The 21,661-nt window shown below is 43.5% G+C and overlaps 1 protein-coding gene across 1 annotated transcript; it reads right to left on the bottom strand.

Moving 5' to 3' along the window:
- Window positions 1–233: 233 nt before the first annotated feature.
- On the bottom strand, window positions 234–11,561 carry CD40LG (CD40 ligand). Its single transcript, XM_061179068.1, has 5 exons — window positions 11,406–11,561; window positions 9,438–9,569; window positions 5,326–5,383; window positions 3,328–3,390; window positions 234–610 (listed from the first exon to the last, which is right to left on the bottom strand). Exons 1-5 carry the CDS (start codon window positions 11,559–11,561, stop codon window positions 234–236), a joined length of 786 nt encoding a protein of 261 aa, XP_061035051.1.
- Between the last annotated feature and the right edge of the window lie 10,100 nt (window positions 11,562–21,661).

Below are 21,661 nucleotides of genomic sequence, written 5' to 3'. Positions count from 1 at the left end.
GGGTTGCTGCTTCAGAATATAAGCTCTTATGGAACAGGGGTTTCCTCCGCCCGGTAATTCACTCATTGCAGCCCTACGTGCCTCGGGATGTATAATAAATAGTTCTCCATGAGGAGGATCCTAGGGTTATAAATAGGCAGTTCAACGGGGTGGGGTGGGGTGGTCTTAACTGCTTTGCTGGATTGTGAAGACCGCCAGCATCAGCCCAGCCGCAACCTGCCAGCTTACAGCGTTCAGAGCTTGAGTAAGCCAAACGACGTGAAGCCAGTCTCGTGGCTCACTTGGCTTGGATCAGTCACGTTGACAAACACCGAAGCGCCCGGTGGCAATTCAAAGACGCCTCCCAAGTGAATGGATTGCTGCCCGCACGGTTTGGAGGAACTGTGGGTATTTGCGGCTCTCAGTAAGATTCTCTCCGATCCACTTGGGGACTTTAGGCAGAGGCTGGCTATAAATGGAGCTTGACTCGAAGTTTCCCGATTGGAACAGAAGGTGACTTGGGCGTAGATGTAATAGAGTCCTTGTCTTTTCACGGCCAGCTGTTTCCCGTTTTCGAGGGTCACCAAGTTGGTGCTTAGGGTGTAGTATCCTTTGGGGGCCCACTGCAGAACTGTAATGGAGAGGGGACAAATCCGTGGTGAGGTGGAACATACATGATTCAGATTCTAACAGACAACATGGTTTCGTGTTGGATACTGGCATCACATAGGAGTGGAAGTTTGGGTCGTCAGGGATTCGAAAGGACCCATCCAGCCCTCAGTCTACGGAGGAGCCACGGCTGACCAATCAGCATGGGTTGCACAGTCCGCCGGTGCTGGGTTCCCATCCAGGCCTTATTCAAGCTTGGGCAAGTCAACCTCCCTGAGCCTCTCAGTTCCTTACCTGTAACGCGGGGCTAATATTACAGCCTATTTCAGAGACTTGTTGTGAAGATTAACTCAAGTAACAGAGCACAGTGAGTTTCCTTCTCCCTTTAAGAGCTCTTAAAGCCAATTTGCCCTTGAACTTAAAAGAATGTGAATGACTTAGAAATCCCAGGTCATAAATTACGCCTGCCAAAATACTCAAAGTCCTTGCTAAGACTAACTCGTATCTTGCTTTCCTTGAATTTTCCGGAGTCGTAGACTTGCCGATCTCTCTTGCTCAGCCTCAGCACAGGGAAAAGACCCCCTTTCTTCCTACCTGATTGTGCTCTTGCAAACCCGATCCGCCTCCCACAGCAAGGACTAAAATTAGGCAAGGAAGTATGAAAATAAACCTGTCATTTCACTGTGTTTTGATCTCCCATTGTAGTGGGCGCCACCAACTTGAAAGTGCCTGTATTCTTGTGGCTAAGCCGAAGTACCCACCAACAATGTGCCATTTTTCTCGGCTGAGATGTTGAGTGGGTTCAAAGTAGTGTGTGCAGCCGATTTCAAATCTCAGCTCCCACAGAGAGCTAGACTGCCGGGGGTGGAGGGTGGGGAGAAGTGAAAGTATTGATGCATTTGCTTCCTTGAGCTTTTTTTTAAACTCCTATTTGGTGGTCTTAGGCCTATCAGGGTGCAAGACCCCACCTGTTAAGACTCATCCTTTAGTAATTAGGAAAGGCATCCTGAAATGCCTGACATTTCTTGGGCCTCCAGATCACTCTAGAAATGCTTCATTATGATGTTTTCACTTTTGGACCATCTGATTGAGAAAACATGGGCAGGTTCCCTACCTTTGAGTCCACAAAGTTTATCTTTGTAAGTCCTTACCTAATTTTCGTCCTTGCTGTGAGATGTAGGTCAAGTTTGGAGCAGCGTGACCAAGTAGGTCTGAGAGGCTTGTGGGGTAAGAAATGTGACTTTCTTCTCACCTGATCCCCTGCAGACCTACTGTGATGCAGACTGTCAACCATGCTAGGACCAACAGCCATCATGGGCCTTTTGGCAGAACATGTGAGCACTGTGAACTCTATGCAAGGCAAGCTATTCTTCTAGGAGGTGTCTCTGTTGCTGGCATCCATCCAATCTGGATGAGACTGTGTCACGTGGATGATCACCCTGGACATACCCGATATGGTTGTGATATTCTCCCATAAGTGGATTTTATGAGAAAGGGGTACTTGGCAGAATTATTAAATATTGTGGGATAAGTGTTATTAAAAAGGGCTTTATGTTACTCTTCTGACAGCTAAACTGCAGTGAAGTAGCTAAGGAATGACACCTTATGTTTGTATAGCACTTGACAGAATAACTTTCTTCTATATTAGCTGATTTGATGCTCAGAGTCACCCTGTGAAGTAAGTGAGACAGGAAACTGCTGTGAAGGTAAAGGGACTTGCCCAAGGTCACCCAGCAAGTGGTAGTCATGGTTCTTAAATCTCAGTGTTCAACAACTTTCTATCCAGTGTTCCTTACTCCTGTACCATGATCCAGGATTACCACGTATGCATTATGCCCACTGAAAAGCCCAAGCCACCTCCAAGATGAGGTCCTATCTCCTTTCTTCTCTTTCTCTGTGTCTCTCTCTATATCTCTGTCTGTCTCTTACACACACACGTGCGCGCGCACACACACACACACACACACACTGCTTAGAACTCCATTCCAGAGCGCTGTGTTAAAGTTTTCAAAGACTGCTCTGATGCTCTTGGCCTGCATTTATGTAGATAGGGGATTTTATGCTAGTGTGCATGTTTCCATCCATTTATCAGATGTGCCATATTGTCCAACACCAGCTATCGTGAGGTACAGATTTGGGAAAAAAAAATCTAAGGGCTAGAGTCATGGCAGAACGTATACGGAAAGAAAATCATTGAGAGTTGAAAAGATTACAGTATGTCGTCTGTTGTTACTTCATTGGAAAATCTAACATCCTGGCACCTATTGATCTTTGCAAAATGATTTTACCTTTAATTTCCCTGAGGTTGGCCCCAGTGAGGCTGGGGTTAATCATACAGGGATTGGCAGATGGCAGGAAATACCCCTTGAGGCCCATTTGCATATAGTGAAGAGGGGTTAGGATGAGGGATGCTCCCAGTTAGGAGGTCACTACGTGTCATCTCTTCTGTGTTATCAGAATAATGGTCCCTCCACCCAGTAATTCATCATTTAGAATCAGCCACAGAGCAAGAACCTAATGAGAACATCGGGATTGCTTCCCACCTCCTTTTGTCCCTTCAAGTCCCATCTGTGCACTTGAGCCTACTTTGAAGACAAAAGCAAGTGCACGAGGCATGTCTGGGTAGCTTTGTAAACTGGCCCCCAGAGGAAGAGAGGAGCCTAATTGTTAGGCTGCCTTGCTTTAGCCTCCTGGCCTTCCCCCTCGGGTGGCTGATGCTCAGATGCTTTGGACTCTTACCAGATGCTGTTTTACCACTGGCCTCGCTGATGACATGTGCCGCGATTTGAGGGTTCTGATCACCTGAAATGAAACCAAAGACCAACTGTCAGGCCAAAGAAACACAAAACTGGCCACAGAACGATTTGGTCTAGTTCTGCAGCTGGGTCATAGAGACTGTACTTAAATAGGTTATGTGAAAGGAAGGGTAAGATGGCCTTGAAATCCCTTGAAACCAGAGGGAAATGTTGGTTTCTAAAATCTGAACAACTGAGTTGGCTATTTCCACCGAGCCCATTCTTCTAAGCGTCATTCAGTACTTGACTCCACTTTACATAGATTGACACAGGCTAAAGAAAATGATCTTCATTAAACACATTTTGAATCTTGATTTTAAGAACAACTCCCATCCATTGGTCATCTCAGTGGGCCCAAAGGTCGTGTCTGCACACTTAGCTAGTAAAATGCTTATGGTGTCTGATTTGGTCAAGCACTGGCCACAGTATTATATCTACCTCTAATTGTTGCTCATGTAAAAGGTTTGCTCCTTAATTAGATGCGCTGATCTCCTAAGTGCAGGCACGGTGTGGAAGTTCTTTTTTTTTTTTTTCCAGTAATGAGCCTGGAGCTGGACACTTTGTAGGTGTCCTATGAATAACGAGTCAAGTTGCATGACCTAAATGACCAGCTTTGTTAAGTGTATCATTTTCCCAAAGACTGCTAGGCAGCACCCACATGAACTGTTTCCTCAAATTGCACAGCAATTAACAGACAACATGGTACCACTCAACATATTTTACAGTCATTCTGAAAGCAAAGCCTTCATGGAAATCAGGTGACCCTTTGCATCCAGACCAATGGTTAAAGCAAGCTCTTTGCCTCAGAAAACAGTATCTGTATCTCTGTATGTATGTATGTATTTCTGTGTGTGTATTAAATTTACACAAGCCATACCATCTTTTACACTGACTTTGTGATATAGGAGTTTGTCTAACAACACCCATCTACCAACACTCCATTTTCCCCATACTCAGCTGCTCGGGTCACTCCAGGCATTATTGTATTTGGTTTGGGGTGCTACATTCTAAAAAGAACAGAGGAAGTTGGTGTGTCCAGAAAAGGACCTAAATGAGGACAGGAAAAAGCCTGGAAAGGGTCACAGGAGGAACAGTGGGAGACACTGAGGAGGTTTACCCTGGAGAAGAAAAGGCTCAGGGGCCATGACTGCTGTTTTCAACATGTGGACAGCTGCTGTGCAGAAGAGGAATTATATACTTTGTTTAGTATGGCTCCAAATAGCAGAACTCGATTCAGTGAGTGGAGATTATAGGAACAAATTTCAACTCCAGAGGAGAAAAGCCTTCTCTCGAGTACAGAGTAATCTTATTATTATAATTATTAGGGCCGTTCAAAGATGGCCCAGGCTGCTTTATGAGCTAGAAGGTGTCTAGGCATGTTTGATCAGAGAGTCAATGGTCAGTGCTGTTGTGAAGGAGATTCGTGATCTGGGGATGGTGCGGGATTTGAGAACCGTCAAGGTCCCTTCCAACCCTGGGATGTTTGAGATGCTCTGACATCAAGAACAGGGCAAAGAACAGCGCTGTCACACTGAATCACTCCTGGGTCTCTGAGGCTCCACTGGCCGTGTTTCCCCATGAAAAAATTGTTATCATTGAGTGATGAATGACACCGCTACCAAATGCTGACCGATTTGTCATCTTATCCTCTGTAGGTGGTACTAGGCTGTATGGTTGCTTTGATTAAGGTGTTGAAAATAATGGGATTTCTTCATACTTGGTGTTGTCAGCACTAAAGGAACACAGCCTTCCCTATAAATATGTCCATACGACTCCTTTCTAAATCACAGGCACCAGAGAAGGTATTGATTTGGCAATTGTGTTCCTGTTTTATTTCCAGGGCTACAAGTTCCCTGATGCAACACTGGGTTGTTCAGTATGATCGGCCTAAAGCTTCCTTTTAGTTTTTAAGTATTCGTAGAAATGGTAAAGAGCAACCTACCTTTGTGCATTTCAAAGTTTTTTTCTTTCTTCTTCACTTCTTTGCTTTGCATTATACCCTAAAATAAGAATCATGGCAAAAGGTCATTTTGACAGGAACTCTGGCGGGGGCTTTAGAGGGAGGTTTCATTCATTTGGCACCTGCCATTACTCTGTTGCCTGTGTCTGGTGAAGATTATCATATAGACTCAGATCCTGTCATTAATTCCATCCTACCGATTAGGAGCCCATGGCTTTGACAGATGAGCTGACAGCCCAGAAAGCCCAGGGGTGAACCTGGAAACAGAATCTGGGCTTTATTATCTTCCAGTGCTCTCTCCAGACCAATGACTGCCATCCTGACCCCTCCTATGACCCAAACCTCCCTGGCTTTGACGAGTATTGACAAATAATGCTGAATGAGGAGCAGATTCTACCCTGGGAACTGGTATATAGAATATTATTAACATAAAGTATGGTGTGTATCTATTAGAATAAAATTAGTCTGAAATCTCTTAGGAAATGGAAATAGTAAGTTTGACCTTGGGAAGAAATCCCAGACTATGAAAAGATCCTCAGACTTTTTTTTTTAAATTTTGTTGTCCCTGTCAATGGGCTGAAGAGATTCTCTTGTTGCTGGTTGCCTTGTGTGGCCCGTTCTTACTTAGAATCATCAGCGTATAGGAAACTCAGGTAATCTCCCAATGCGGCTGATATTCCAAGCCAAACGCAGCACTTCTTAAGGGGTTTCTTCTCATTAGCAACTGCAGGAAGGCTAGAGGCACTTAAAGAAGCTAGCAAAGAGTGCCATCTACACAGATTGGAAGGTAATAAAGGCTGCTGTTGCCATTTTAAAGATTTAAAGATACTGAATAAAAGGCACGGTGGGCTTAACTGGCAGGCATGAGGTCACCCAAGGAATCTGAGGCTGAAGCCGACAGTAGAAACTGAGATCACATTCGAGGCTGGGCTTAACGCTGTACTCTGAACACAGATGAGGAAGACAATAGTATTTTCACATCTTCTGATAATCAAAGTCCTGTGTGCCTTCCAGTTCTACAGCGCCCTTCCTTTTCGTTCCTCCCCAAGAAGGAATTAGTGTTGTTACTGCTGAGGGGTTCCTTGTACGCTCGGCTCGAGTGCCAGATGTGAGGGTGTAAGTCACGGAGCCTAACCGGGAGCCCGCGCCTCAAAACTCTCACGGGGCCCAGAGCTTCAACTTTCCACTTGAGCTGAAGTGTGGCAGTGTGAAAGTGCTGCAACAGGAAAATGTTTGTGAGATAACAAGCAAACAAGTGAATATTTCGTGTCTTTTCAAAAGATGGAGTGTGATGATCGAGGGTGAGATACTTTTAGGCTAGGTGGTTGCATTGGTGTCAGGGCTTGGCCAACATGAAAACGTGAAGTCAGCAAAGTTTGCCCTTTATGCACCCGGCCTTGCCTTTCTGTGAACTTTCCCCCAGCCACACTCCCCAGAGCCTTTTTACCCCTCTTGCTTCACTCCCTACCTCAACTGAAAGACTTTTGAAAGTTGACTTTCAGAACATCTGGAATTAGTTATTTCTCTCTTAGTGGGAACTCCATGTGGCAGGGTTGGATAGCTTGACCTTTAACTTGAAAAGGAGATGCTTTGACCTTATCAAAGACACCTCGGGCATTGGCGAGCAGACGATCATGGAACTGATCATTCTAGCAGGGAGCTGGGGGGAGGGAGAAAGTTTTAATGTGCAATTATACTATTTAAAATGCTGCCTTCATCTACTCTAACATCAGCCCCAAATCCCATCTTCCACCCAGAGTGACAGCTTGGTGCGACCTGCCTCAGGAAATAATGAGTTCCCCGTCACTAGAGGTGTTCAAACAGAGATTGAGTGACCACTGGGTAGCGGCTGTGGGGAGAAGAAGCAGCTCTGGGTTGATAATTGGATCTGATGATTTCGAAGACCCCTTCCTGTGATTCAGACCTTGGGTTGCTCTGGACCAATCAGACTGTGACCCAGAAAGAAAGGCTGCTAACATTAGCTAAGAATATAAATAATCCAGTTTGGGGGTTATTTTGTAGTTGGCCTGTTGGGTTAAAAAAAAAAGTCCAAAATATTGTTTTAGAATGAGAAGTTTCGGGGAATGGATATTGGAACGGGGGTCAATCGTTGGAGCAGGACTGGGGAGCTGGAGTACTTTGTGTCTGACTGTCGTGCGTATCGTTGGTGCAGATGACGTTGACTCGGACTCCACCCCGCAGCACTGGAGGCAAGGGGCTTCCTCTGTTGCACGGAAGGAGCCCTGGCGGACATGCCTGAGAAGGTCTGCCTTTCCAGAGTATGAAACTTGGGAGCTGTCACTTTTTTCATGCAAGCATAAGCAAAGAGGTCAAACTGACTTTCTTCCTTACTTTTGTCCTGGGTAGCTGATTTGGGAAGCTTTACATACCCAACCTGAAATACAGCCGTGAGGAATTGGCAGTACAACTGTAAAACTCTCAGTAAGAAAGAGGGAGGGAGGGAAGAAACCAACAGCCACTCTCACTGCCTTTGGGGGTAACTGAAGGCTGATCACATAATTACAGGATGTCAGAGCTGGTAGTGCCCTGGCAGATCATCTCAGCCCTCTCATTGGATAGATGAGAAAAATGAGGCCCAGAGAGGTGAAGTCATTTGCCCAAGGTCACACAGCCCAGCACATTAAATATGCTATTAGGATTTTTAAGCGTTGTTCTCAAAGTGGCTTTATTCCCATTTAAATTTGCAACACCTTCCAATACCCTGTAATACTGGTCAGAAGCCTTGAAGAACCAGAGAAACTCAAATCATTTTCAGGCCTTGCAAATAAAGAGTTAGGAGTCTTTCTCTAAAACCTAGATTAGTGTAAAGAACCTAAAAGCCAGCAACAGATCTGAGCTGCACTCTGATACCCGTAGGTGACCCAGGAATAAGCTTTCAGAGTCCTCACTACTGGATTAAATGACACACCGGGGACAGTACAGGAGGACAGGAATAAGCTCAGAAATAAGATCTCAGGTCCTTCACTCCCAGGTTAATTACACATTATCCACATGTGAGAGCTAACTCCTGTTGGTTTCTCCAGATACCCACCCATCTGGCACAGCGCTGCCCTCAGCCTGGATGCGGCCTCCTAGTCACGACCCCCAAGTCCCCTGAGGGCCCAAGGTATTTGACTCAGTGTTCTGAGGGGGAAACAGGCAGAAAGGCTTCTTGCTGTTCTTCTTCTGGAGAAAGAGCTCCTAGACCCCTTGTCTACAGCGGTGGAATTAATGTTGTGGGCATGTCCTCAGTAAACAGTCTAGAAACTCTTGCTTTAGGTACCTATCATAGGCCACTGCAGTTACTTCATGCTGGGCGCCAGTCTGTTGGGCTAGAAGGCTTCAGACTTTCTGCCTCAGGTCTTGATTGGCCCTAGAGGGGACTGGCTCCATGAGCAGGTGGTATGATACGGGGTCTGGTTCGAGCGGTACTGAGACGGTCCATCGCCAATTGCCCACACCTCTCCTCACAGTAAAAGGAAAAGATCTCACTTACATGGCACCTGAAATCCCATCATGAGAGAAGCGTTCCTTCATATGTTAGAGTCTATCAGTGTTCAGAAGTCCCCACCGCCCCCACTAAAGGCAAACCCTTAACCTGTGGCCTGCCAACGCTGCAGTGGCCAATGGTTATCGCTTCCCTGGGAAATGGGGACCAGACCCTGGGTCCACAGTGGGAAGGCATCAAGGTTTCGATGGAAAGATAAGAAAATGCAAAAAACAAACTTGGTAGACTTCATCCTTTTCCCTGAGGCATCTGCATGTCTGAGCTCATGTGCATGTGTGAATGTGTCCATGAGAGTATGTATTTTCCCCAGAGAGAGTCTCTTTTGTTCTTCTTAAGGGCATTCCTATCAACGAGCACACTTCCAACTTTCTTTTCCCTTTTAACCATAGGATTTTGGCTTCATTTTTGCTTTTTTGATACACATACCCATATATACATGTATGTACATATGTATGGCGATATGTATCTATAGTATATATATAACACATGTTTAAATTTTACATGGTCACGTTTTAGTGTCCCAACCTAGCAGGTTTCCCAACCAAAACTTTTCAATGACACTTTTCCCAACAACTGAGGTCCTTACCTTGACCAAGTCTTCAAACTGGCTTCTAATTTCCTCACAGTTCAGTAATGACAAGGACCCCTCTCCTTTGCTGCATCGCTGTATCGTTTTCATGAACACAAAATCTTCATGAAGATTCCTTTCATCTTCTATCTATTTATGAAATAACAGGGACATGAGACATTGTAATTCTGTCTGCCTCTACAATCACTTCCATGGCCTCAACGACACAAGGAGGACTTTGCAGATATAAATGGGGCGTAATAACAAGTTAGTATACTGGATTACTGACATTTGGTATTAGCAGTTTAAAAAATCTACAAAAGCCAGCAAAGAAAATGTCATGTGGTCTGCAATGCTAGGTAGAAATCACAGCTATTCTAATGAAATTTCACAAAGTGTACGTTTTCCCGTGTATTGTAGCAGCAACATTCTCTAATGATCATATTTCCCATTGCTTCAGTAATGATTGGTCATTATAAACACAGTCTATAAAATAGTTTTCTGCTGAGCTAATTTGCCCACTTAGTTTTAGTGTTTGTGTTGCAGTGCTTTGGAAAAGGTAATTTGCAATGTGTGTCAATGACTTGAGTTCTAATTACATCTCTCTCTTTTTAAGTTTAGTATTTGCAGAAAACATTTTCATTTTTAAAGAAATCATCTTTCATTCCCAAAGGTAATGAGATATTTTCTTTTCCGATGTCTTAGAATAAGTAAATATATGAAATTCACTTGTTTAATCAACTAATTCTGTGCCATTTTCTTATATTCAGATTACATTTTTAGATTCAAAACAAGATCCAGCTAGCCGGTGGCTTTCACTGTCATTAAGAGAACACCCAAGTGCCAGGGTAAATTTGAGTCTACCCAGGTCAGTATTTCCCCTATAGAGGCTAGGCTTATGTCCAGGCATTTGATTGGCAGAGCCCACCAGGCCAAACACAAACAAACAAACAACCAGACCCAGAGCCCTGCTCTTTTCTCAGCAGTGAAACCTAAAATTTGGGTAACCCAAGAATTGCCTCAATTGTTCCTACTCCACCTTATCCTGATAGAAAACCTCATGGTCTTAATTCAAGATTGGCATCCCAATAATGGCCACTCGCACATCCCTGAGAAAACGCAGTCTCCAGATGCTGTGCATCCACAATTCCCACATCTAGACTTTTAGGAACAGTCAAATATTGGATGAAATTTCTCCTTTTCATCTATGATTGGTATTTTGTCAACACAGCCAATAATGCTTATCAGTGGAGGTGGGTAAACGTGTGGAAACAGGATAAATCCTAATGGTTATTTTTCTTAAGAATGCAGAACAACCTGCTAACTTACTCCACTCTTTTGTTCTGTATGTCCAACTATTTAAGAACGTAAAACATCTCAGAGGGAAACTGAGCAGCTTGCAACTACAATCAGCATTTGAAGAATTATACAGAGAATGCCACTTTCAGGGACTTACCCATGTCTATGCTAACCTGAAACACTATGCATTTTCACCTCAGATTGATGCTCTCCTTGTCTAGTTGGATATTTAGAAGAAAAACAGTTGTCTCCATCAGAAAAAAAAAAGTTTACTTTTTAAGCAAAACCTTAGCAAATCATTATAGCTAATGTCTACGTAGTGCTTACTTTGTGCCTGGCTCTGGTCTTAGCTTGAATTTAATCTATGAGGTGGGTACCATTAACATCCCCATTTCTCAAATGTGGAAACTGAGGCATAGAAATGGCAAATAACTTGCCCGGGATCACAGAACTAGTAGGGGACCGAGTCAATATTTGAACCCAGCAGTCTGACTCCAGAGCCAAGGCTCTTGACCAGAGAAAAGAGTAGAACATCTCACTAACTAGACCACAACCACTATGCCACAAGACCACTTATCTATTTGGGTTCTTACCATTGTCCATCATTTGGGTAGAACTAAAACCAACCAACACACACATCAATAAGAACCCCAAATTTAGTTAATAAAGGCCTACGGTTCAACTTACCTTGTCCAATCTTCTGTGAAGATACACAGCAAAAAGCGCTGACCCAATCATCTGGGTGATAAGAAAAACAGTAAGTAAATACATAAAAATTTTCATACTGACGGGTGGTCCAGTGGCCACAGAGCGGGGAGAAGGTTGGCTGTACGTTTCGATCATGCTGCGTTCGAGTTGAAATGATGTCTTCTGACCGAGAAGGTGACAGAGGCAGCATGAGAAGACTGTCAAAGTGGCCACCTTACTCAGGATTAGTTAAGAGCGCACAATCGTCGCAGCCCACACTTCCTGGAAAATGTGCTTCGCAGTCTTCTCTCCCAGCAAAAAAAGTTACGTAAAGGTTTTTTTTTTCTTTTTCTTTTTTTTTTTTTTTTTTACCTACCCATATCATTCACTTCCAGGCTTTCCCTTTCGTTAGTAAAGAAGAAACAAGTTTCTTCTTCCATACATTCATTCTTGCCTTGAAATGTCATAGACTTATTAACAGACAATGGCAGTACTTTCCTATCGCTGTCTAACGTTTGGGGTTCACCAGTTTCAAGGAAAGTGACAAATGAATCCACCAGCAATAGAATTAGTTCAATTTCAATCTTACTAATATAAAGCGGGAACCTGGTAGATGGGGAAAGAAAGAAACATCAACAAAAGTTTGGATTGATTTTGTGACTGGCTTGCCACTGGCTAACTGCTTGTTAACATTTCTTTCATCTTTAAACCCAACGAAGTCCCGGCGGCTTTTCAAGGCAAGTCTACATGGCGTAAAGCAAAAAGGAGTGCTGACAATTAGTAAAGAAAATTTAGCTGCAAAGATAATTCAAGAAAAATACACTTTTCCAAGGCCAAGAGAAGTAGGGTCTTGGGGTAATTCAGGCCAAAACTCTGGGATTGAAGTTAAAGTAGGAATATTAGCTAGATTTAGCCAAGTTGTCTGTCTATACTGTTCCAATCCATCAGATAATTGTTGATGCCAATGTATCCATTTGGACTAGGGAAAATAGGCTGCAGTTAAGAGACCTGAATTCTAGTCCTTGGTGTACCAATAAATTGCTGTGGACCTCGAGCCTATCACTTTCCCTCTCCAGATCTCAGTTTCCTCATATCCAAATGGGCAGTTGTACCCACCTTGCTTATCCTCTAGGTTGTTATGAAATCAAGTAAAGATGTGCATGAAAGATGGTTGAAACACATTAAGCTATAGAAAAACACTCTCACTTTGAGTTTTTTGCTATTTGTTTAGCCTATGATATGAGTTTTCCAAATAATTGCCAACTCCTTACATACTAGCAAAAAACAAATGAACAACATCAAAAACACCCAGCGTCTTGACAACTAATTGAATTATTGAAGTGTGTAGAATTACGCATTTCTGAATGGCTTTTGATGGTCTTATCAGATCGCCTTCGAAATAAAAGTAGCTGTGGAAATCCCTACCCCACATCCCAACCTGGTCTAGAAACCATGATAAGATTGCTTTGGTGATTCCTATAAGATTGTTTTGAGACACAAATAGGAAATGTAACAAACTCCTCTGATAGGCATGCTATCTGCATAGTTACCACCTGCTGTCTTCCCCTCCCACGCCCCAGCATCCTGTCCTGGGCGCAGATCTCACTACATCTGCCAAGTAGGTGGCTTCAATGCATGTGATAAACTTTGATCAGTCAAGTTAGAGGCTTCAGTTCTTAGACAAGGAACCTTAGTTCCACTAAAGGAAAATTATCACAAGAGCTAAAAGGGGCTTGAGGACTTCTCCAGGAGCAGCTTCATACCATGACAGCATGCCAGAGCTGCAAGGACCCTGTGACCATCAGCTCAGTCAAGCCCCGAGGGAGAGGTCGCTGAAGGGACCAGAGTTGCCGACAATGCCACGTTTGTTCACGTGACCAACTTCAAGAGAGAATTGTCCAATCTCCCTGCCTCCACTTCCTGACTTCTGCTTACAATATCCCCTTGAAACTGCTTCCACCATTATTAGCACAATAGTTTGGGCTGAATACTTTTTATTTCTTTTTTTTTTAACATCTTTATTGGACTATAATTGCTTTACAATGGTGTGTTAGTTTCTGCTTTATAGCAAAGTGAATCAGCTATACATATACATATATCCGCATATTTCCTCCCTCTTGCGTCTCCCTCCCACCCTCCCTATCCCACCCCTCTAGGTGGTCACAAAGCACGGAGCTGATCTCCTTGTGCTATGCGGCTGCTTCCCACTAACTATCTATTTTACATTTGGTAGTGTATATATGTCCAAGCCACTCTCTCACTTGGGCTGAATACTTTTTAGAGTTAATTTTTAGTGACCTTTCCAGTAGTCTGTTGACCTATTATTTTGTTGTCATCCTTCTGAAACCTCTCCCCTCTTGCCTCTCAGAATCCTTCTTCATGTGATTCCGTTTTCCCTTGTACCCCTTAAAACTTTGGTATCTCCCATCCTCATGCTCCTCCCCTCCCCTCTTCTCATTCTACATGTTTCCCTTGGATGATTCCCATCCATTTTCATGGTTTTCACTATCACCTTCATAGTGATAAACCTCAAATGTATAACTGCAGCCCTGAACTGTGGATTTGTAAGTGCAGCTACCTCTGAATATGTCCACTTGGATACCCCAAAGCCACCCCACATTTGGCATGCCCCAAACTTAACTCATCTCCCCACTCCACTTCCAACCCAGACTTGTTCTCCCTCCAGGCTCTCCCCATCTCAGTGAATGGTACTACTACACCCACATAATTGTCCAAGACTTGGGAGTCATCAAGGATTCCTTCCTCTCTCTTGCCCAGATGACTCCCCAATCCCAGTGGCTTCCTCATCCCCAAAGCTTCTCGATTGCCACCTTTCTATCCCCCTGGGCAACATCCTAGTCTAGGCCCTCATCCCCTCTCTCCTGCATGACTGAATTGTACGTTCCTAATTGATTGCCTTGCTTCCCTTCCTGCCCCACCCCATCCATCCTCCATACCACCAGAAGAATGTTAACTCTAAATCTTGTAAGTGACCATATTATCTAACCTGATTTTACCACCCTAAGACTATGCATTAGACCCAGGGAAGCAGACTGACAGTTTCCTGGCATGTTCAATGTGAATGGGATTAGCTCCGGAATAGCCTGATGGTCCTGTAATCCTTGAAGCCTCCTCTTTCTCCCATACTTCTTCTGCCTGGTCCTCTAGATTGCCGCAATATTGGCTACCTATCCAGCTTCCACATTTTAGCTCTACTTTCTGATTCTGTATCAGATGTCCTTTGTGTCAGGACCTCCCATACCTGTCTCTCCCCCAACAAGGAGTGGCCCGGCCCTGGTGTTGGGTCCCCTTTAAAAATCTTCAGTTGCCTATTGCATTCAGAAGTGATTTTTAAACTAGGTTACCAAGAAATCTGTAGACCTGGGGAGTACAGGAAAGTGCCTGCAGCTAAAGTCAAATATTGACTATCTTTTTCTTAGTTCACAGAAAGAATTAAGTGAATGGATTGAATTGTTTCATTTTTCAGTTTTCCTTGCATAAAATTTTCTCAAATCTCTGTCACCCTTTTCTACTACTGATTTTCTTCTAGCTGGTGATTGATCTGCAACAAATAAGCATCAAGGAAAAAACTAAAAAAACAATGGATCGCACACATTCTGATGTGACTAGGCTTGTGGTTGTGATTTTATATTGATAACCTAGAACACAGTCAGAGTTTCTGCTAGGAAAGTTATTTCCAGTACATAAGAAAGAGTTAAATATATCAGCATTTTGTTTGTTCTACAAAGGGCCTCTCAAGGACTCTTTTCCCTGAACATGTCTGGAAAACCCTAGCCTAGAGGATAGTGTTTCCATTGTAAGCATAGCACAGGTTCCGACCCCTGCCCACCTTTCTGTCTTCATCCCCCACCACTCACTCATGCTCAGACTTGAGCATCACCCATGTCCGGCTAAGCTTATTTCCCCAAATGTGCTGTGTTTGTTCAAGCTGTCCCCTATGAACATCATGACTCCCTCCTTTTTTATCCACTAATGTTGAAGAGATACCCGCTCTGTGAAACGTGCCCTTCCAGCTGACAAGGTGCCCTCTTCTGTGCTCAGTCTATCATAGAATTTGACACATTACATCATAACTGACTTGTCAGATTTCCCTACCATTAGCTTCTAGAGGAAAGACAATTAAAAATCTCAGAATCCTTGCTTCCTGACACATTGTAAGGAATTAGTAAATCTTTGCCCAATTACTAAGTTTTCTTTTCAGGGGATAGAAGGGGAAGTTGTAAAATATTCTAATCTGGTAGAACAGCACTGGCCAGGCTCTCTGGCGATACGAATCACAATATATTTGTTTTACGTTTTCTTCTATTCCCTTAATTATCTCTCTTTCCTCTGGGGTCAGTTCCATTTGTTTATTTTGGTCCTTCTCCTTCATGTTGATAGTTTTCCTCAAACGTCTGGTGACCCTTAGTTGTCTGGTCATATTTATGAATGAAGATCTATGTTAGCTTTTATGGGTGGATGGCATGGGTTTCCTCTACAATTGCATTGATCTGTTTCCCCCACAAACCTCTCCCCGGAATGGGAGGGCCGACTGTGGGTTCTGTTTAAGTGGGTAGAGCTTGTCAACAGGCAGGTTTCCCTTTAGGTTATGTGGGTGGAGGCAGGAAGGCCGGGACCCCCACAACTGATAAAGTAAGGAGGGCTTTTCTCTGGGGGTGGAGCCCTTTAGAGGGTTTCACTCTTGACTGAGGCTGGTTTTCCTTTTGTTTTCTTTTGCCTATTCGTTGTGGAGGTCTTAGCACACTCCCTAGAGTCCTCCTCGGGCAAAGTTAGCCTGAGGGCAAAGGCCCAATGTTGCTGCTGACAAAGGGTCCATGGGGGAAGGGAGAGAGGGAGAAAAGGGGTCCACCTGTCCTAGCTGTTCCACTGCAGCTCTTTATTGAGTTGCCATAATGATTCCTTCCCTGCCCACCCCTGCTCTTTGCATTTACCAACTCTGAGATTGCTGCCTCCTTGAGAGAACCCACTCTTACTTCTGATTTCTTGAATTGCAATGTTTTCTGCTCTGATTTCTCTGTTAGCCCAAATTCATTGGCTTTCTTGCTTCCTGGTATCCCTCAAAATTTATTTCACATTGATGTCACCTTTTCTTGTTTCCCATTGTTGCTGTGATTTCATTCTGTTTACATTTATTTGTGACTGAGTAATACATTCACATGGTTAAATATGTAAGTGATAGAAAAGAGTGTGCAATGTAGAGTCTTCCTTCTGCCTTTTCCTCCTGGTTTTTCATTGGCAACCAGTGTTGTCAGTTTCTTATGTACCTCCCAGAGATGCTTTTATGCACCTTCAAGCAAATACATAGATATTCTCTGACACTCTTTTTTACACACAGTAGTATACAATATACTGTCTACATCTTTGTTTTTTCATTTAACACTATACCTTGGAGATTATTCCACGTCAGCAAAGTGCTCCCTTTTTTTTTTACAACTGCATAGTATTCCATGTACAAATGACACACCATAATTTAACTAGCCTCCTCTTGATGAACATTTAGGTTGTTTCCAGTCATATGATATTAAACAATGTTGCAACAAATAACCCTATACTTACTTATTCACTTTTCTTTTAAGAGTCTGGAGTTTGGGGGGTAGGGGTCTGGGCTGGACCCATGAATTTGGGGGTTTTATTTGTTTATTTATTTATTTATTTATTTATATAAATTTATTTATTTATTTTTGGCTGCATTGGGTCTTCGTTGCTGCGCGTGGGCTTTCCCTAGTTGCTGCGAGCGGGGGCTACTCATTGTTGTGGTGCGCAGGCTTCTCATTGTGGTGGCTTCTCTTGTTGTGGAGCATGGGCTCTAGGCGTGCAGGTTTCAGTAGTTGTGGCATGCGGGCTCAGTAGATGTGGCTCGCGGGCTTTAGATCGCAGGCTCAGTAGTTGTGGTGCACGGGCTTAGCTGCTCTGCAGCACGTGAAATCTTCCCAGACCAGGGCTCAGACCCGTGTCCCCTTCATTGGCAGGCGGATTCTTAACCACTGCGCCACCAGGGAAGTCCTTATTCACTTTTTTTGTTTTTATTTTTTAAATTTTATATTAGAGTATATTTGATTTACAATGTTGTGTTAGTTTCAGTTGTACAGCAAAGTGATTTAGTTATACTTATTCACTTTTTAAAGTTTCTTTTCAGGCATATCTGTGGGATCTGGAAGGCTAAAAATCACATATATATATATATATATATATGCTTTTTAACATTGACCAATCAACATGTTAACCTGAACACATCACACTCAAAGGAAGATAATTTAAAAGCTATTGCTGTGGCACATATATACAATGGAATATTACTCAGCCATAAAAAGGAGCAAAATTGAGTTATTTGTAATGAGGTGGACAGACCAAGAGTCTGTCATACAGAGTGAAGTAAGTAAGAAAGAGAAAAACAAACGCATATATATGGAATCTAAAAAAATGGTACTGATGGACCTAGTGGCAGGGCAGGAATAAAGACGCAGATGTAGAGAACAGACATGAGGACTTGGGGGGGACGTGGAAGCTGGGACGAAGTGAGAGAGTAGTATTGACATATATACACTACCAAATGTAAAATGGATGGCTTGTGGGAAGCTGCTACATAGCACAGGGAGATCAGCTCGATGCTTTGTGACGACCTAGAGGGGTGGCATAAGGAGGGTGGGATGGAGAGGACATGGGGATATATGTATACATATAGCTGATTCACTTTGTTGTACAGCAGAAACTAACACAACATTGTAAAGCAATTATACTCCAATAAAGACATAAAAATAATAATAAAATAAAAGCTATTGTTTACTTTCCATTAGTCAGATCAATGCATAGTAAATTGTCTGTGTTATGCACCCTCTTCAAAGCCAGGCCTTACATTTTAAAGCTTCCAATGCAAAGTCCTGTCTGGCCTTGCCGATTTTGGTTGCACCATGTGGGATTCTCCATGCAGGTCTGCAGCAGAAAGCCAGAGATGACGTGATCTCTGCTGCTTCCATCCAGATGCTGCACTTGCAGGCGAGATTGGTAAGAAGCATTTTCAGGAGACATTGCCTTCAATCAGTTTATTTGCTCAAATTAACATTCACGGAGTGCCTACTGTGGCCCAGGTGCTGAGCTGGATGCTGGGGATACAAAGATAAAAATGATAGTCCCTACCCTGTCAGGAGCTCCCAGTCAAGAGAAGCCAATCAATACATGAGCAGACAACCATGAAACAATGTGAGAAGTGCCACAGTAGAGGTGAAGACAGAATGCTGTGGGAGTGTTAAGGAAGAGTATCTACCCAGCAGGGAAGTAGGATAGAGAGAATGTCCAGGAAGGCTTCCTAGAAGAAAATACACCTGTCATAACTTTGTATCCTGACTTCTAGCACCCCACTGACAAATCCCCATGTTCATTGTCTATCTACTGTCCTTGGCTTTTCTAGTCTGGAATCTTCCACCCTTTTTCCTTCTGCAGCTATCTTTCTAGTCGGCTGTATTCACTCTGACATGCCAAAGGCTTAGGAGGGGGTTGGTGATAATCATCTCCAGCATAGATGAATGTGGTTGGGGATGGGGATAATTGGAGTGTTGGCCTGGTTTCAGATATTAGTTTTGAGAGTATGATCAGGATCCTCAGTCTCTAGCTGCCTACCTCCATCCCATGTCTCCAACGTGAATTTTCTTGGCAAATGTCTACTCTTTGTTTCTAACTTGTAGGCACCATGACTCCACTCTCCATTAGTGTAAGAAAAAAAGCTGTATTTGTTTATGTGTTTAAATAGACAAGAAACACAGGTAACAGTGGTTACCACTGGGAATACAATGGAGTTTTATGGGGAGCAAGTTTTACTTTTTAATCTATACCTCTGTGCCCTTTGCATTATTTTTATTTATTGAAAAATTAAAAAAAAAAATTTTGGGGCACACCATGAGGCATGTGGGATCCTAGTTCCACAACCAGGGATTGAACCCCCATCCCCTGCATTGGAAGCATGGAGTCAACTACTGGACCACCAGGGAAGTCCCTGCATTATTTTTATAATGAGCATATTTTACTTTTGTAATTTTTAAAATAAACTTAAAAAAATTTTTTTGGTTGCACTGGGTCTTAGTTGCAGCAGGCAGGCTCCTTAGTTGCAGCTCGTGGGCTCCTTAGTTGTGGCACACAAACTTTAAGTTGTGGCATGTATGTGGGACCTAGTTCCCTGACCAGGGGTCGAACCTGCGTCCCCTGCATTGGGAGCGTGGAGTCTTAACCACTGCGCTGCCAGGGAAGTCCCTAAAATAAACTTCTTATGGAAGTAAACTTTTACATACAGAAAAAGTGCACAAATCATAAGCTTAATGAATTTTCATAAAATAAATACACCCATTGTAATCATCACCCAGATTGTAGACTTGTAGATTTTTAATAGTATCTTGGAAGCCCACCTCTTGTCTCCTTCCAATCACCTCCACTTCTCACAAAGGTAACCACTATTCTGCCTTCTATCACCAAAGAATCGTTTTGACTAAGAGTTCCAGTTGCTCCTTATCCTCACTAGCACTTGGTATCATCAGTATTATTTATCTTAGCCATTCTAATAGGTCTGTAGTATTGTCTCATTGTAGTTTTGATTTGCATTTCTCTAGTGGCTAATGATGTTGATCATCTCTGCATGTGCTCACTTGCTATCCATGTCCTCTTGGATGCTAAAATCTTCCATAAATATAGAACATAATCATTTAAGAAAATTGTTTGAAGATAATAACACCATTAACCAGACTAGGGGATATTCTTTGAGTGTAACAATTCTTCTGAGAGGCAGATTAGGGTGGTGGAAATAGCCAGATTTTGGTAGCAGATGTTTCAGACTACTCTACTTGTTGTGGGATCTTAGGCAAATTATTGAACCTCTTTGTGCCTCGGTTGCTTTGCCTATAAAGCAGGGATAATAATAGTTCTTGCTTCATAGGGTTGGCCTGAGGATTAGATGAGAAAATTACGCAAGACTCTCTGCTCCATGCCTGACAGGGTCAGTGTTCATCAGTGTCTCTCTGCCCTTCTGGCAAAGCCTGGAAAGAAGGCATGAAAGAGAAGGCTGTCCTTGAGGCAGTCAATGGCTTAGTATCTGAGGGAGAATGTATGAGTGATTCCTCTTTCTCTAGGTCTAAGGAAAAAAACTCTAGAGTTGTGTCCTGGAGGTAGCATTCTGTGCTCTCACTTCCTGCTCCCCCCCGACTCCCAAACAGCAGGAGAAGCCTGCTTTGAAGGAAATTCTAGAAGAAATTCTAGTCATAACTGGGCTCTCAGATGCTACCGCATCCCTTGTATGATTTAAACACCTACTACTGTGTGTCTAGCAGAAAGACACAAGCCCCATGGCATCTTTCTGTATAATTCCCAAAGATTTTCCCCTTGATGTTTCCTATGGCAAGACTGCACGAGGCCCTTGTGCCTGATATCAAGCAGTCAGTGTCTGTTCAGCAAATATTTGCCCAGCACTTAGCAAGCACTAGGCTCTCTGATATGTCTGGGGAACCAAAATGAGAAAGAAAGGACCGCTAGTTAAGGAGATAGAAAAGCATGGCGTCAACCACAGTGCACTGGGGAAGCACCTCAATAGAGAGAGTTCAGGGGGTTGTGGGTGTACGGAGAAGGAAGGTGATGGCACCAGAGGGTCCAGGAAGGTTCCTGGAAGAGGTGACATCAGAGCCCTGAAGGAATTTTCTGAGTGAGGGAAGAATGCATTCCAGGTACAGGGAATAGCATGTACAAGGCCCCAGAGGCTGGAGACCAGGGGCTCTTTCTCTTCTTGAGGCTGCATTCTTGGGACCACAGCCTTGTTCTGGGCTCTGCACAGCACCCCAGGTTTTTCCAATGTGCCCTTAAGGTGGAGCATCACCTTATGAAGACTTTATAGTAAAAACATCCCCTTTGTTCCAGGTTGAAGGGTCTCAGGGATCAAGTGCTGTACAGGCGTGTACATTTTTGGCACCCATCTTTCTTCAGAAATCAGCCTGATATGCTTGAATACGTGACACTTGTCTGTGTGGTTCTAGCTCATTTCTTACCTCCCTCACTGCAATCTCAGACTGCCTTCTGCATTTCCTCCGGAGTCCAGGAGTTCAATAGGCTGGCTCCTAGCTCCTATGCCCCAAACCCTTCCGCATAGCCTCTCCCTGGGGCCCCTAATCTACCCCTACACTAAACCTTCTTCTTGACTTAACTTGTTCAGAGTTCTCTCTTCTCTCTCCCCCTCCCCCAGCTTCTAACTGCTCTCCTCCAAGCTG

The sequence above is a fragment of the Eubalaena glacialis genome, chromosome X (genome assembly GCF_028564815.1).
Source record: "Eubalaena glacialis isolate mEubGla1 chromosome X, mEubGla1.1.hap2.+ XY, whole genome shotgun sequence".
Classification (NCBI taxonomy): Eukaryota; Metazoa; Chordata; class Mammalia; order Artiodactyla; family Balaenidae; genus Eubalaena; species Eubalaena glacialis.
Note: the sequence above shows the minus strand (reverse complement) of the source record. Positions and strands in the feature narration are given on the sequence as shown.

Excerpts from the sequence above, each read along its gene's own strand:
- CD40LG (XM_061179068.1), bottom strand. The coding sequence starts at position 11,561 with ATGATCGAAACGTACAGCCAACCTTCTCCCCGCTCTGTGGCCACTGGA. Across the intron at positions 9,570-11,405 it reads TTCACAGAAGATTGGACAAG|ATAGAAGATGAAAGGAATCT; the intron begins GTAAGTTGAACC and ends TTTCATAAATAG. Across the intron at positions 5,384-9,437 it reads AGTTTGAAGACTTGGTCAAG|GGTATAATGCAAAGCAAAGA; the intron begins GTAAGGACCTCA and ends TTCTTATTTTAG.